Source organism: Anopheles moucheti, chromosome 2 (genome assembly GCF_943734755.1).
Source record: "Anopheles moucheti chromosome 2, idAnoMoucSN_F20_07, whole genome shotgun sequence".
In the NCBI taxonomy this organism is placed as follows: Eukaryota; Metazoa; Arthropoda; class Insecta; order Diptera; family Culicidae; genus Anopheles; species Anopheles moucheti.
Genome location: NC_069140.1, coordinates 20,149,650 through 20,164,392, shown reverse-complemented (window position 1 = coordinate 20,164,392; position 14,743 = coordinate 20,149,650). Strand labels below are relative to the sequence as shown.

The 14,743-nt window shown below is 45.5% G+C and overlaps 1 protein-coding gene across 1 annotated transcript; it reads right to left on the bottom strand.

Moving 5' to 3' along the window:
* Positions 1 to 13,132: 13,132 nt before the first annotated feature.
* On the bottom strand, positions 13,133 to 14,534 carry LOC128298819 (actin, muscle-type A2-like). The gene is made up of 2 exons (XM_053034620.1): positions 13,607 to 14,534; positions 13,133 to 13,542 (listed from the first exon to the last, which is right to left on the bottom strand). The coding sequence occupies exons 1-2, from the start codon at positions 14,529 to 14,531 to the stop codon at positions 13,337 to 13,339; spliced, it is 1,131 nt and encodes a 376-aa protein (XP_052890580.1). The 5' UTR covers positions 14,532 to 14,534; the 3' UTR covers positions 13,133 to 13,336.
* Between the last annotated feature and the right edge of the window lie 209 nt (positions 14,535 to 14,743).

Here is a 14,743-nt window from a genome sequence, read left to right as displayed (position 1 = left end):
CGGCTACCTGCCAAACACGGCCGCGCCGAACATTTGCCGGAGGTTGAAGGTTGGAGATGGAGATGAGCTGGAGATAATTCGAACGAAACCTGGGCAGCACTGGGCCTTGTTTAAAGAGGGACATTCAAATTACTCCGTGCCTGGCAGGTGGGTTATGATTTCGGACAATGGTAAATGTGTATGGCAGCATGGTGCCATTAACCCGACATGAAATGTTGATGCATGTTACTTTGGGCTTTACACGCCGCATCCTTCGAACATCAAACACTGACGCATCCGACGTCGTTTTGATGAACAAACGAATGTTTTTTTTTTTTTGCGGAGAAAACTATCTTCTAATTGCGACATAACTTACCCTTGGCGACATAACATACTGCAGCCGAAACTGCAGCAACATTCCCTTCCAACAAACTTTGAAGTGCAGCACAGTAAGGATTCGCGAAGAGTGCGGACAAATGGACGGGAGTAAAGTCATCTGGAGTAAGGTAAAAGCACTCGCACCAAATGTGCTCCGAAATGGGAGTTTCGAATCGTTTGATCGGTTTGTATCTGTCGGTAAGCTAGCATGGAATTTTTGCCTCCTGTTCGGTTGTTGCTTAAGTGGAAAACAACCATATGTGTCTATCGACGATATTTGACCAACTTTGGAGCTTACCACTTGCAGTACGACAAACGTTGTTGATCAACTTATTAAAAAAGTTTTGCAATTGCGCATTGGTAGCTGCCCTTGGTGAAGGTACAATCGAATATAAAAAAGCAGGTACGTTTTCACATTTATTTTGCACCAATTAAATTGTTAACAGATGTTGCTCATATTGCTATTTTTTGCAAATTTTCTGAAAGCTAACCCGTTTTGCAGAACAGAAGGTGTTTTTCTCTTAAAGTATTGAATTTGAAGTTTGTCCATTAAAATTTACATACATTTAAAGCAGGAAAACACTGGCAGCTGGTACATTTTTATTTAAATTTTGTTGAAAACTGATCATTTACACTAATGCAGTGGTCGGCAAGTGGTGGTGTAGTAAGACTGGCGGGCCGCATGTGGCCTCTTTTAGCACTCGTTGTGTCTTTTCTTCGAAAAGCATGTATCTGATGCCATGCTAGCGTAAACTATGCCATAAATTGTAACTGTATTCTAATCATATGCTGATTGTATTATTTTCCGAGTAACTTGTCTCGGTTACTTCAGGCTTGTGTTGTACTATACGGTTTGTAAGACACTATAAGTGCTAAAGTGCTTTTTGCCTATAGCCTTTTGAACAAGTGTTGATTATTAACGTTAAGCTATAAACAGTACTACAGCTCCTTTTGTCAGTAGCGGATCATGTTCCCTGCAGTCCCTAAGTGACCACCTACTCCATCCATCGTTAGATACGCCTCTAACTCTTGTAGCTTGCTGTTAATGTTTCGCTTAAAATTATGCGATACAACTCCTCTCCAACTGTGCAGTAATTAGTCACAGCCTGCTAGCTTAAAGTCATTAAAATTGTTTTAAATTGCTAATAATCCTTTGTTAAATGTGATCCTTCACGAACAATTTTTTAAGGTTATAGATACCGTTTGTAGAAAAACTGTTCATTTTGCTAAAAGTTCCTCGGCGTTTTCTTAATGCCCCCGTGGGAAATAATCCACCATTTTTTTTCACCGATGGAAAATTCGATTTGCTTTCCATAATGGACGGGAATATGAACTGTTTCGGGGAAATCGGAATATTCGGCCTGTTGCCTATATACATCAAACCCCCCCCCCCCCCCTCTCTCTCTGTCTCTCTCTCTTTCTCTCTCTCTCTCTCTCTCTCTTTCTCTTCCTTCGTCACTATGTGCGTATTTTTGTGTCATCGTCAGCTATTGAGAGATTGGTATATAACAGGGCGGAAAACGGTTTTTCCGGCCGGATAATGCTGTTTGGGAAAATTTAGACAGAACGATAAATTACCAGATTCGCCCAGCCGTGCACACTAATCACTTGCTGCCGCTGCGTGTACGTCTACGGTGGTACAAACCCCCGACGATCCCCGGCTAGGCGATTTATCGGTGGCTATAAAGATACCTGTGGGAAAGATTAAGTTCATGAAGTGTATACCATTCGCACAGGTAAGATGTGCTGCCAGGCGGTGGCTGATTGTGCTGTGGCCTCCGAGGAGTGATAAGATTTTAAAATGAATATTAATAGACTGGCAAACTCTAATCTCTTTCGATTTCGAAGCGGTATGCGGTGGGTGTATTGGGGGAGGGCAAACAAAAAAAAAACGGAATAGAAAACCAACCGTAGCAAACGGTCTGGTTCAAGGTCGTTGTGTACCTCCGATTGAAGTGCCTCCACATCCTGCTTCATTCCCAATTACGTGCACGCTACAATTATACACGCACCGCACAATCGTACCCATAAAAGGTTGTAAACTCAATACAATAGCGCACTAAAATAATAACAAAATGATTGCTTCTGGGGCGGATCGCAACGAATGCAGCGAATGCATCCCTTCGCACCGGAAAGATAGCTCATTAAAACGCAATGAAATGCAGCGGCATCGATACGTTCTCATGACCGCGCATTGTGGTCGATGTTTATTAATTCTCGGTTAACCGTACTGCAAGCTCATTCAACCCATATTATTCCACTTCCCGAAAAGCACGAAACCGAACCCGCCTCGCGAAACAGACACACACAAATATTTATTCAAATTCGTCCGGCGCTTCCCCGGGCCTGGGCCGCGCCGACCGTCCGAGCGGTTATTTATCATCGGCGCACCAAATTATCCTATCGCTTTTGCAATGCCGTGCACCCCTCGGAGTGGCTGTGGAGTGGCACTCCGGAGTGCCACTGCATTTGGAGGTCAACTTCCTGCGCCTCCACCTTGGAACACTTGGAAAATGGCCCCCCAACATGGGGTTGAATTTATTCACCCGAAATCGAAATAGCAATGAAAGTGGCTCGAAACGAGTGAGCATGACGGCGATCAATAATGATGTACACCCGGTGGTCATCGCGTGCTGTGGTTCCAGAATGTTGTTGCAGTGTGGCTTGTGGCGCAAAACCAATGGCAACGGGGCTGGGCATCGAAAACGGTACCAATGATATGGGAATTAATAAACGATTGTTAAATAATTTTGTATTTATTCAGGTGTGCCCGACGCCGGGGCACACGGCCGGCGGAAATGTGTTGGCGAAGGACAATCAGCATGGTAACCTCAGCTGGATGATGAGCCCTCGCTAAAGCAAACAGTACCAGCGTCAGTTTGCTGTTGATTTCATCAATGTTGCATTTTTAATTTAATTTATACCGAATGGCAACAAATAATCCCGACACCAGGTTAACATAGTGTTTGATGTTGAGCAAATGGGGATTGCTTGTTGGGGTTTTTCTTTTTATTCCGTAAATCTCATATCTGTATATCTCACTCGTACTCACTTGATGGACGCTTCCGAAGAGCAATCGTACCTGTTTGACTGTTCATGTCGAATCGATGCTCCCTTTTGTGTAGCGTACAGCGTAGTTTACATTCCTCAAGGCAATGTATTACAATACCGTTTTGCATTCGCTCGAAAACAGCACTATCAATTTAGATAATGCTGCTGGCTGGACCTCACCCAGCTCATGGCCCAGCTCGGTGTGCAGACAAACACTACCCAAAGCCTTAAACTTACTGCGGTGACCGACTGCTTTCTGCCTCATTAAAACATAATCGCCATTCCGCACGGGCTGCACCGAACAGTGTATGTCTTCTAGTGCCGTTTGCCAGTACGCCCATCCTGCCCGAGACAGCCGCAAAGAGCATTTGAGCAGATTTGCATAATCTTCACGAAATAATTCCATTATAACTAAAATCACGTTACGCCGCGTTGCAACGTCCGTGCGGTACGGTACGGCGATTGTCTGGAAGTGCCAGCGTCCAGGAAACACGAACGAAAAGTGGTCCCGGATGAAGGATGAGCTTTTTGCTCTTGCAGAAAGCCGTAGGCTGTCGTCCCATCGTCGACACATCCACCTCGGTGTTCGGAAGCACTTGAGCGCAAACGGGAACCGTTCAAGCGACCGAGGATGTGTTTCCCGGCCACATGGCCACACAGCACTTGGTGAGGCGCAACACAAAAGAACACACGAAAATGGGAGACAAAAAATTAAACTACATTTTTTTTTCCCTCACTGCCGTAACGGTTTTCCACCAAAGCTGCATTAATGCACCAACTTTGCATCCATTCTTCTGGTGTTGATCGTGTTGTCCGTCTCGTGAGTCTATTACGATGCATACAAAGGGTGGAAAGTTAGCTCATGTACACAGTGGCAGTGAAAGAAAAAGGGAAAAATTTATCATTTCAATCGTTACTCTTGGCATTGTTGAGTAAAGTCCCAAAGAAAACAATATCAACTTGCTCTACTCGGTTCAAATTGTTCGTTTAATTCGTTTAGTTACAATCTTGACAAATTCCTTCTTTTATTTCCATGTTTCTAACCCAACTTTTCCAAGTGTCATCCTGCTTTCAGACTCAAAGAAAAACCATTTTTATCGATCAAACATTCTTACCATTTCTCGAGTTATCAAAAAGCCTCAATATTGACCCCCCCCCCTCCCTCCCCCCCACAATAAGCTTTTCACAAGTGCATGAAAGTCCTCAAAGGCTGAAGTCGTAAAAGCCGAGCTGTTAGTTAGCGACGGTTTCAAATAATTCCAGATTGAGTCGATAGCTGTCTGGCTAATAAAACATCTATAAGACATCTTAAATTCCTTGAGGCCACTATAAACTTCATTGAAGCATATGCACCTAGATGAAGACTACGCAGAAAGAATTAAACATTACTGAAGAAGTCACGACACACTGACAGCGTTCATGCCAAAAATCCAAATTCCATAAAATTAAGTAAACCTTTTAATCTTGCCCAAGCTTCAAAACTCAGGGCTGGTCCATCTGTGTCCAACAGGCGAGGAGGGAATATTTGTGCTTATTGAAGTAAAAGCTTATTGAGCTTTATTGGATTAATCTTAATTCTCTGATTCGTACCTCAATTAAAACGAATTGCAACTGAACATTGCATCCTGCATCTAGTTTCAAAAATTAGCATGCCAGTTTTGATTGAACCATCTGCAGTAACTGTTGCATTCTTGAAAGATAACTATTGCAGGAAGCCAAATAACCTGAAATAGAACAGTCAGAATAGCAAGGATTGAATATATTGCAACGTAAATCACATCCGGACTTCAAAGGCATGTCACCTCAATATTGTTTCAATTATACTACGAGCCCTACATCGTAAAGCTAATAAAATAGTTCCTACAAAGTCCAGTCCACCTCGCAATCCACGCAGGCAATCGTACGAGAAATTGACTCGAAAAGAACTTTACCGGGTAGTGCTATTAACTTTAGCACTAAACCGCTTCCCCAGAGGTACATAAAGCAAAACTGCTCCGGGTCTTATCAAAAACCCATCCAAGCAACCGGATCACTGCACGGCCCTGCTCCTCCTGAGTTCAAGTTTTAACTCCATCGTTACGCAAACTATAGAGACAAGCAGAAAACTGGCAACAGCAACAACAAATAAAAAAAACCGTCACATTATCTCGCCGGATCAAAGCCGGGTGGATGTAAATGCCGGGAGAATGTTTTCCTTTTCGTAAGCGGTTTGGAGAACTTAATTAATCCGCTTTAAGTTCCGTTACATGGTTTTGCCCCACCGCCCCGTCAATGATGCCTGGGATGCCTGGAGCCGCTGCACATACACTACCGTTCTGCTACACGAAACCAAACTGGGCCGAGTCGATAAGTTTCGTCAAAACTTTATCTACCCGGCGTCGCTGTGTGCCGGTGCAGGGGTTGCTTCGAACTTCATTGCAAACCGTGCGCGGTCAAGAGGCCTACCGATGGACCATTAAAACTTATCAATGATGACACGGACACGGTCGGGACAAGGTAGTTTTACCGAGCTCGTAAACAGGCTCATAAAACATTCGGACCACGATATCGTAGCGTGTCACGGTACGCACCGTACCGGTTTTGTCCGGGTGATGAATTCTTTTTGGGCAACTTTAATTTGTGCATGAATGTGGAGAATCTCTTCGGAAAACTACGAATTTGTCAATTAAAAGAATCTTGCCTCTAAAATGATTGTTTGCCATTTTATTGACGAGGACCATTTTTATGATCCGCGTAGAATGTCAGCAACATCTGCGCAAGTAACTCGATGTACCAAACGAAGCAGGCGCAGGATGCTGCATGTGATCAAATGATTAGGTTTTGCTGTTCGTTTCGGCCTAATTAGCGGCAACAGCACGCAGCCCCGCCCCTGTTTTGCTGATGAATATGCAATCAGGCAATTAAGTAATAATTTGCGGTAAGTACGTCAAATTAATTGAACATTAATGCACCATTATGCTAAGTTTGCACGGTGATGATTAGTCAACGTCGGGCCGTTTGTCGAAGGTCGCATGTAAATTGTTTGTTCACACCCCCCACCATCAGCCCCACAGTTACAACTGTTGCAGTTAGCAATCGATAAAGCCTTTTCATTCGTTTAAAGTGGTAAAAACAGCATGAATGGATGGATGTTTTAAGCTAAATGTCACTGATGTGCATCACACCAAATCATTCAAATTGTGACCTGTGAATGCAACATGAAAGCTCATCCAGTTGTCACAAAGTTTGCTGATGAATTATGTACGCCCGCTAGGCTAAGCGCCTTTCCCGCTCGTGTTCAATGAACGACAAACACACAATTCATTCAAAAACTCGTTCCACTAAAGTCTTATTGACCCCCACCCCCTGCGATGGATTATGCAAAAACCGATTCGGCATCCGCTCGATTCGTCGAAAATGCGGATCCGGTAGCTGGCCTTCGAGTTCACCGACCAATCGTGGACATATAGCTGTCATAGCGTGGCACAAAACTTGCCCGGCCATTGTGTTTTATTTGTGTGTGTGAATTAAAATATTAAACTTTCATTCAATGTTTCGAATTAAATCACGCGCCCAAGATGAAGCTGTTCCGCTTGGACGCTGTGGAAGACGAAGGCACCCGGACACGTTGTATCGAAACAAATATAGAAAATGGCCACCGCCAGGCCACTTCTGCACACGGGTTTTTCTGCGTGTTTTCTGGAGCGAAAAACATCGGCACGAAGATGGTTTTGCTGATTGCGTTTTACGGGAAAAGTTTAGCGGGGTTCGAAATATTGGGTGCGTGTTTTCTTCTCTCTTCTTTCTTGTTTTTTTTTCTCACTCACAGCACCCAAGCTCCCCGATCGGTGATGTGAGCCGCTGCCGATGCTAAACAAACGAGTCCGGTGAAAGCGATCGGCGTGAATGTTTGATGCAATTTTCCTGGCTTCCGTTCAATGTTTATGGTAACAGTAGCACAAATGATTGCTGTAAGGAAAATTTTAAAATGAATAGAAGTTGTTGTTTTACCGAAATCGACACATTTTTTTTATTCTGCTAAAAGTGTGTATTGTTATTTGCAATATTCAAGGAATTGGCAGTTTCTTCACATCTTCCAATTAAAATAGAGTCAAAGAAATTTCGAGTTTCAAAGAATACAGGATATTTTAAAAAATACCTTTAAAAATAATCAACAATTTTACAATTTTAAAAAGAAACACTTTTATCCTATTCTCGTCCGGAAACTAACGCATTCCAGCACAACCTTCTGCTCCTGCTGGAACTTCGCTAGCAAAAGTATAAATGCGCAAAACCACCTTCTTTTTTTTCGCAAACTTTACAATAACATCATTCATTTTTCATCCTTTTTATCGTGCAACTGAGCAGCATCCAACCCGGCTGCATGGTTCCCCGTTCGAATTGTTAAAAACAAATTTGTTTACATTTACAGTGGCACGGATAAAGTTGGCCAAGCTTATTGTGCTGTGGCTATGCTTTGGCACAAAACTTTCGTCCAGCACTAATCTGTTGTTTTTTTTGTGGGAGGTGCTGCTGTCGGGTGCTCCCGGCATTATCATTGCTAAAGGCATGTCTTTAGGACCCCCAAATCCGACCGACGACAACAAACCCCTTTCCACGGTGAGGTGATTATGTTTAAATTTTTGTTAAGCAACTCTCTGCTACAAAGCGTCTTGCTATGAGTTTTGTCCGCTTGCCGGCTGCTGTGTGCTGCCCGACCGTTCCCTGACCGTTCGGTTCGGCCCGATTGAATCCTGCCCCATCGACTGCTGGCAGTGGGATGGGAGTAATAACCAAGTCCAGAACTCTTCATTGGGCTTTGTTGGAGTTTTGCGCAACGGGGCATCCGGGGCGCGGGAGCTCTTATTATCCATCCCCGGGAACCCGGTAACCGTCACTGGTCAGTTCGCTGGTTGGTTGGTTGCTCGAAAACCCAAACTCGCAGCAAAACCCCTTTTTTACCCGTGATGCGACACACACTCGCACACCCTGCGGGAGTGCCTGGGCACTAACAGCTGCTCATAAAGAATGTCTGTTTATTTTGCATTATGCAAAAGATTTTTCCATCCTTCCAGCGAAAAGCAAGGGACCTAGCGGGAAAAATATTCTTTACGGCTAAAGCTCGAAGACGATGGCCGAAAAGCTTTCCGACCATGCACGGAGTTACTCCACTGTTTGGTGTTTTTTTTTTGCCGAACGGCTACTTCCTTCCGACTCCGTCACGGCCAAGGCTCGACTAGTTTGAAGCAAATCTATTTTAGGGATATTCCTTGTTCGAGCTTTGTGCTTTGCGTCTTGTATGACTTCACCTCCCTCGGTGCTCTGCCTTTTTCCCTTTCATCCCATCCCGTTCTTGGTATCTATCCGGAACAGGCCGAGAACCAACGAGAAAAAAAAGTCCCCCTTAGTCTCAATCCACCCTGCTTGGCTAAGCCAAATGTCGGGTGAGATGAGATGCTGAGCGTAGAATGCTTTGCCAGCCATACCACGGCGACACAGCCAATGTCAGTTCGCTATCTTGTCAGGCGCGTAAGCCGAGAGAAACTAAAGCGAGTTGGAGACTCCCAGCACCCCGGATCCCTCCTCGACTAGCGTGGCTGCACTGGCGCGTGGCGGGGACGTGTTGCAGCACCCCCCGGAACACGCTATGCCAACGCCACGATAATTGAGCTGCCTTTCAGCTTTGAATGTTTGCGAAATTGAGAAAAATGGTAAGCGTAGTGTTCCATAAAGAGTGGGTTTATGCTGATGCTCTTACCGCCGCGCTGCCTTGGCTGACACATTTCCATTTTTCCTACCACCGGGTGGTACGGGGTGCTGCCGGAACACCCTGCGTTTTCAAGAACGCACTCCCACCGCCCAACGTACCCCCCTTTTCCCCGTGCCCCGCTGACCGTGCCAGGAAAAGCGAAACAAAATGAGTGGTTTTTCCCTACCCAGCCAAGCTCATTTGCAAACTGTCACAGGCGTCGCTCCTAATGAGCAGATTATGTTTTCCGGTTGTTTTATTTAAGCAATTTAACATTAGTTTCAATCTGAATTAAAACACGGCTGCCAGGCGTAAACAAGGTCAGCAGCGATGCGTCATCGGTCTGCTGTGTTATTGCCGTGGTATCGCCACCGTTTACCGCACGCTACTACTACTACTACTACCTGCCGGATGGTCTGCTTGAAGGACATCCACAATAGGCAAATGATGCTGGAGTTGGGTGGAGAATGCATTTGTCAGCTGAACCGTTGCTGTCCATCGTTGCGCTAATGATTGCACCGAATGCACAATTCCGAACGGAAAAGCCTGGTTTGCCGGCGTGAGACTTTAGTCGCATCATTTAAAGCTCGTTGCGTTTTTAATGTCCGGTTGGTGCGGTATTAACGCTAAAGCTGTATTGAAACAGGTTTTATGTGGATTGTTTCATCACATGGACCATTCCGGGATGCTTCTTGTTAAAAGGAGCTTTTCTAGTGAAATTATTCGACGAATTGCAATTTCCAAATACAGCAGAGCCGACAATTCTCAGTATTTAAGTGTTTGAAGTGGGTTTGGAATTTTGCAGAGTTGACTCCATAAATTTGGAAATTTCTGCCAACAAGTTTCTATTTCCATAATCCATCGTCCTGCCTACGGGGAAGAGTTAATATCATGCCCTAGTTTGTTGTACCAAGAAACCGGTAAAAAAAGAGAGAAAAACCTAAGGTCTAATTATGATAAATTACTTCAAGCAACACGTTGCTACGGCGAGCCATGATTTATGAGTGTCGGAACAATTTCTTCATTTTCGGTGCTTAATAAATGTTACCGGCCAACCAGTCCATACTTACACCACGCTTCAACTAGCCTTGAAAAATAAAGACAAAATATTGAATGTTGTAGCTTGGAGTTTGCTATGCTAAGTTCATGCCAGTATCGCAACGGGCTGTAAATATGTTTTAGTCACAATTGCTGGTTAAAAATAAACTCCACATCGAGCGGCAAGCGACGAACGGAATGGACGGGCACTTAAAAAACGAGAAAATTGTCAAAGTTTAATTCAACTCTTGCAGCACACCTTTCCCCATCACCGTTCCAAAACAGTCCTAACCATCCTTTAAGTGTCTCTGCGGGATGGAAAGTGGAGGCAAAAGACAGCCAGACAAACCAAACCGAATCAAACCAAAACAAACAAAAAAACAGCATGCTCCGAAATTGTTCTGGGCATTCCGGTACCTTACCATCGTATCGTTGCCCTGCCCTGCTGCTGCTGGGGTGTCTTTCCGGCCCTAAGGTTTGCATAATTCAGGCACCAGTTTCATTGATTAAGCAAAGGCGGTACGGTCGCTGTAGCGGGGGATCTTACGGGGTCTGTCTTTTATTTTCGCCTCCGCGCGAATCCCCAGTAAATGATGAAGGACAGTCCCATTTCCCGTTGCGGTGAATCCGATGATGCAATCCAAAACCACCGTTACTGCTGGCATCGACGATGCCATTTCCATCCGCGGAGCGGAGCACATTTTTGGCACACCGTACTACGTAAACGGGGGCCTTGGATTGCAATTGCTACGTGCCGTTGGAGAAATATGATGATAAAAAATGCATTCGTTGATTGGAGTCGAGTCGAGAATGCAGACAGTGTTTGTTCGTAGTGTTGTTGGGAAGCGTGCAATGAGCGTTCGTAACATGATTTATTTGGAGATTCATGATCATTTTTATTATTTTATGTATTCGCGCAGGTCGTCATCGTTATAAACTTAAATCGTTGGCAGCAAGAAAATGGATGTAATTTTCTTTTTTAACGCACAATGCTTCGGGTATTTATTTGCTTTATTAAAAATCTTAAATAAAAACTAACTATAATAAGCGATGTTTTCATCGAGAGTCCTTGTATTATTAACAAATTCTGTCTAGCTAGCAGACAACTAATCCACGCACACACTCCTCACAAGCGTAATTTTTTGGATGAACGGTGTAATCCTTCCATATCCACTCTGGTCTCCCTTTTTTTCCCATACCCACATCCATGCACAGTCATATTTGCGACGGTTGTCTCAGTTTCATTATAATCGCCTTCAGCGTTTAAGGCACAGATTTCCTAAGCGCATATGAGTGCGAAACAGCAAACGCAGAAAATGCTCGCCGAGGACAATAAAGCTAAATGGGTTCACTTTTTCTTATTACCGGGGTGCCGGGAGCTTCACTGGCGCTTAGGATTGTGTGTTGTGGGCAGGGATTACGTTTTGTTGATCAAGTTGAAGTTCGTTCGCTCGCATAAGAGATAAGCACCACTCGAGTGAAGCCACCTCGAAAAACCGTCAACCCCGAAGGATACCCGAGGGTGTGGAAAAGTCGTTTAAAAAGGAAAATTATTTTATTTCACGACAATCGTGTCCCGGACCGGTGCCCGGCCTTACCCCATCGCGGTCGCACCAATTGATGGGTGGCAAAAACACGTAAATCAGAACTGACAAAACCGATATTGGGTTTAAACTTGTGCTAGCGCGATCGAGGTGAAGTTGAGGGAGAGTTTAAATCAGCACCGCATTTTTCTTCGGAACCAACCGAACAGTTCGATCACTTTCATATCTGCTGCTGATTGTTGTCGGATTGTTGTAACTAACTGCTTTCAGTTTGATGCGCTTTGAGACGGTTCACTGCGTGACCTCTGGTAGCTTTGCATTTCAAAACTTTTCCCACAGCGCAATGGCATACGAACCATTTTGTTCCCTTACTCCATCCCGAGACGGTGTGTTTGATTTGTTTGATCAAAAGGTTAGGAATGTTACACTCCAACTTCCACTGCAACTCGCTCGTTTTGAGAACTTTCCCCAGAATGGTTTAACATTGACTTTTAAATCTCGTCGCTTAACCATCGTCGTTTCACTGTTTTCCCAGACACCGCGTGCCATACAAATCCAGAACAAGCGTCATTATAAAACCAAAAAAAAAAACTCCGCTCCAACAACGAGTGCATTAACCACTGAACTGCATCGCCATCGATCTTTTAATCATTACGAGCGCTGCTGCCGTAAATTTAGTGCAGCTTCGTTTTACCCGCACAGCCGAGAATAAAATGTCGTAACTGCACAGCGGAAAAAAAGGTAAAAATTCCACCGTTCCGTGTGATGAAATGTCGCTCCGAAATGGCTTCCGTCGCACGATTGGTGGATTCAAAAAATGTGTGCGACCGCACCAGCGTTACACCGATGTGGCTAAGAATAACGAGGAAAACAAGTGCACAATGCACAAAAGTGCGAAATGGCGTACACGGCCACGTACACAAACACACACACATTATCGAGAAGAAAGTCATCTACATGAAATTAGCATTATTCGGTGCGAACGAGAATCCCATCGAAGACATGCTCGAATTTGGTCGAAGGTTTTTTTTTGCCGTACTTTAAGACGTTTTGTTCACGCGGCATTGTTTCCACCCAACCGGGAGAAGAATCAATTTTCATTGATGAGAAGCACAAGAAAAAGAAACACACTACATGCTCGTCACAGAGCGTCATGTGCCAGGATGAAAAGCAAAGACAATTGTTAAAGTACGAGGAGTTCCCATCGTGTCGTCGAAAAAGAAGCTTATCGAGACGTAGGGGAGTATGCTACGTCTTCAAAGAAAACCCCATTACGATCGTCTAGCGACAAACGAGGTTTCTACGGTGGTGATATAATTTACATACCCTGCAGTTCCAATATATTATCAGTTTCTCAGCAAACTATACCACTCAGCGCCAGAGCGCCCAGCCCCGCAACCGAGTACAACCGTGATGTAATCAAAAAAGATATATTTACTTCTCTAGCTACTCCCAAGATGGTACAATTTCAGTTTAAAAAAAATATAACGATGTAATTGTAAAAAGAAAGAGAGACAACACCGCATGAGCATTCCGCACCGTGGGCGGAATCGGAGGGATATTCTGGTGAGTTGGTTTTTTTTTTGGTTTGGTTTGGTTTGGTTTGGTTCTGCACACCCTAGAAGCACTTGCGGTGCACAATTCCTGGGCCACCCTCGTCGTACTCGTGCTTCGAGATCCACATCGTTTGGAAGGTGGACAGCGAGGCAAGGATGGAACCACCGATCCACACGGAGTACTTACGTTCCGGCGGGGCAATGATCTTGATCTTGATGGTCGACGGTGCCAGGGAGGTAATTTCCTTCTGCATACGATCGGCAATACCTGCAAAAAAGCGAGGATTAAAAAAAACCCGACCTCCCGACAGTCAACGAACGCGCGAACATACCCGGATACATGGTGGTACCACCGGACAGGACACTGTTGGCGTACAGATCCTTGCGGATGTCAACGTCGCATCGCATGATCGAGTTGTACACCGTCTCGTGAATGCCGGTCGACTCCATGCCGAGGAAGGACGGCTGGAAGAGGGCCTCCGGCGCACGGAAGCGCTCGTTGCCGATGGTGATGACCTGTCCATCGGGCAACTCGTACGACTTCTCGGACGAGGAAGAGGCGGCCGCGGCCTGCATTTCCTGCTCAAAGTCCAGCGCAACGTAGCACAGCTTCTCCTTGATGTCACGCACAATCTCACGCTCGGCCGTGGTCGTGAACGAGTAGCCACGCTCGGTCAGGATCTTCATCAGGTAGTCGGTCAGATCGCGACCGGCCAGATCCATACGCAGGATGGCATGGGGCAGAGCATATCCTTCATAGATTGGCACCGTGTGTGAAACACCGTCGCCGGAGTCAAGCACCACACCGGTGGTACGACCGGATGCGTACAGGGAGAGCACGGCCTGGATGGCCACATATACGGCCGGTGCAGCGAACGTCTCAAACATGATCTGTGTCATCTTTTCGCGGTTGGATTTCGGGTTGAGTGGGGCCTCCGTCAGCAGCACCGGATGTTCCTCGGGCGCGACGCGCAACTCATTGTAGAACGTGTGATGCCAGATCTTCTCCATGTCGTCCCAGTTCGTGATGATGCCGTGCTCGATCGGATACTTGAGCGTCAGTATACCGCGCTTGGACTGTGCCTCATCACCCACGTACGCATCCTTGTTGCCCATACCGACCATCACACCCTGGTGGCGCGGACGGCCAACGATGGACGGGAAGACGGCACGTGGCGCATCATCACCGGCGAAACCCGCTTTGCACATTCCGGATCCATTGTCCACGACTAGTGCTCCCGCATCATCGTCACACATCTTGAGGCTTGAGTGTTGCTGTTACTGGCCGAGGCTGGCTGGGAAGAATGCAGATAAGCGGTATTTGGAGCCGTCAAAAACCGTCCCTCACTCAATTGCCACCGACACCACACACAGATAATAACTCCCCCCAACCACACTCACCTCAACTGAACTGATACTGCACGCGATACAAACCGACAGCTACAAGGCGATGACTGAGGGCCAAAACT

Coding starts and splice junctions, on each gene's coding strand:
- LOC128298819 (XM_053034620.1), bottom strand. CDS start 14,531: ATGTGTGACGATGATGCGGGAGCACTAGTCGTGGACAATGGATCCGGA. Junction 13,543..13,606: donor TGGTACCACCATGTATCCGG/GTATGTTCGCGC, acceptor GCTTTTTTGCAG/GTATTGCCGATCGTATGCAG.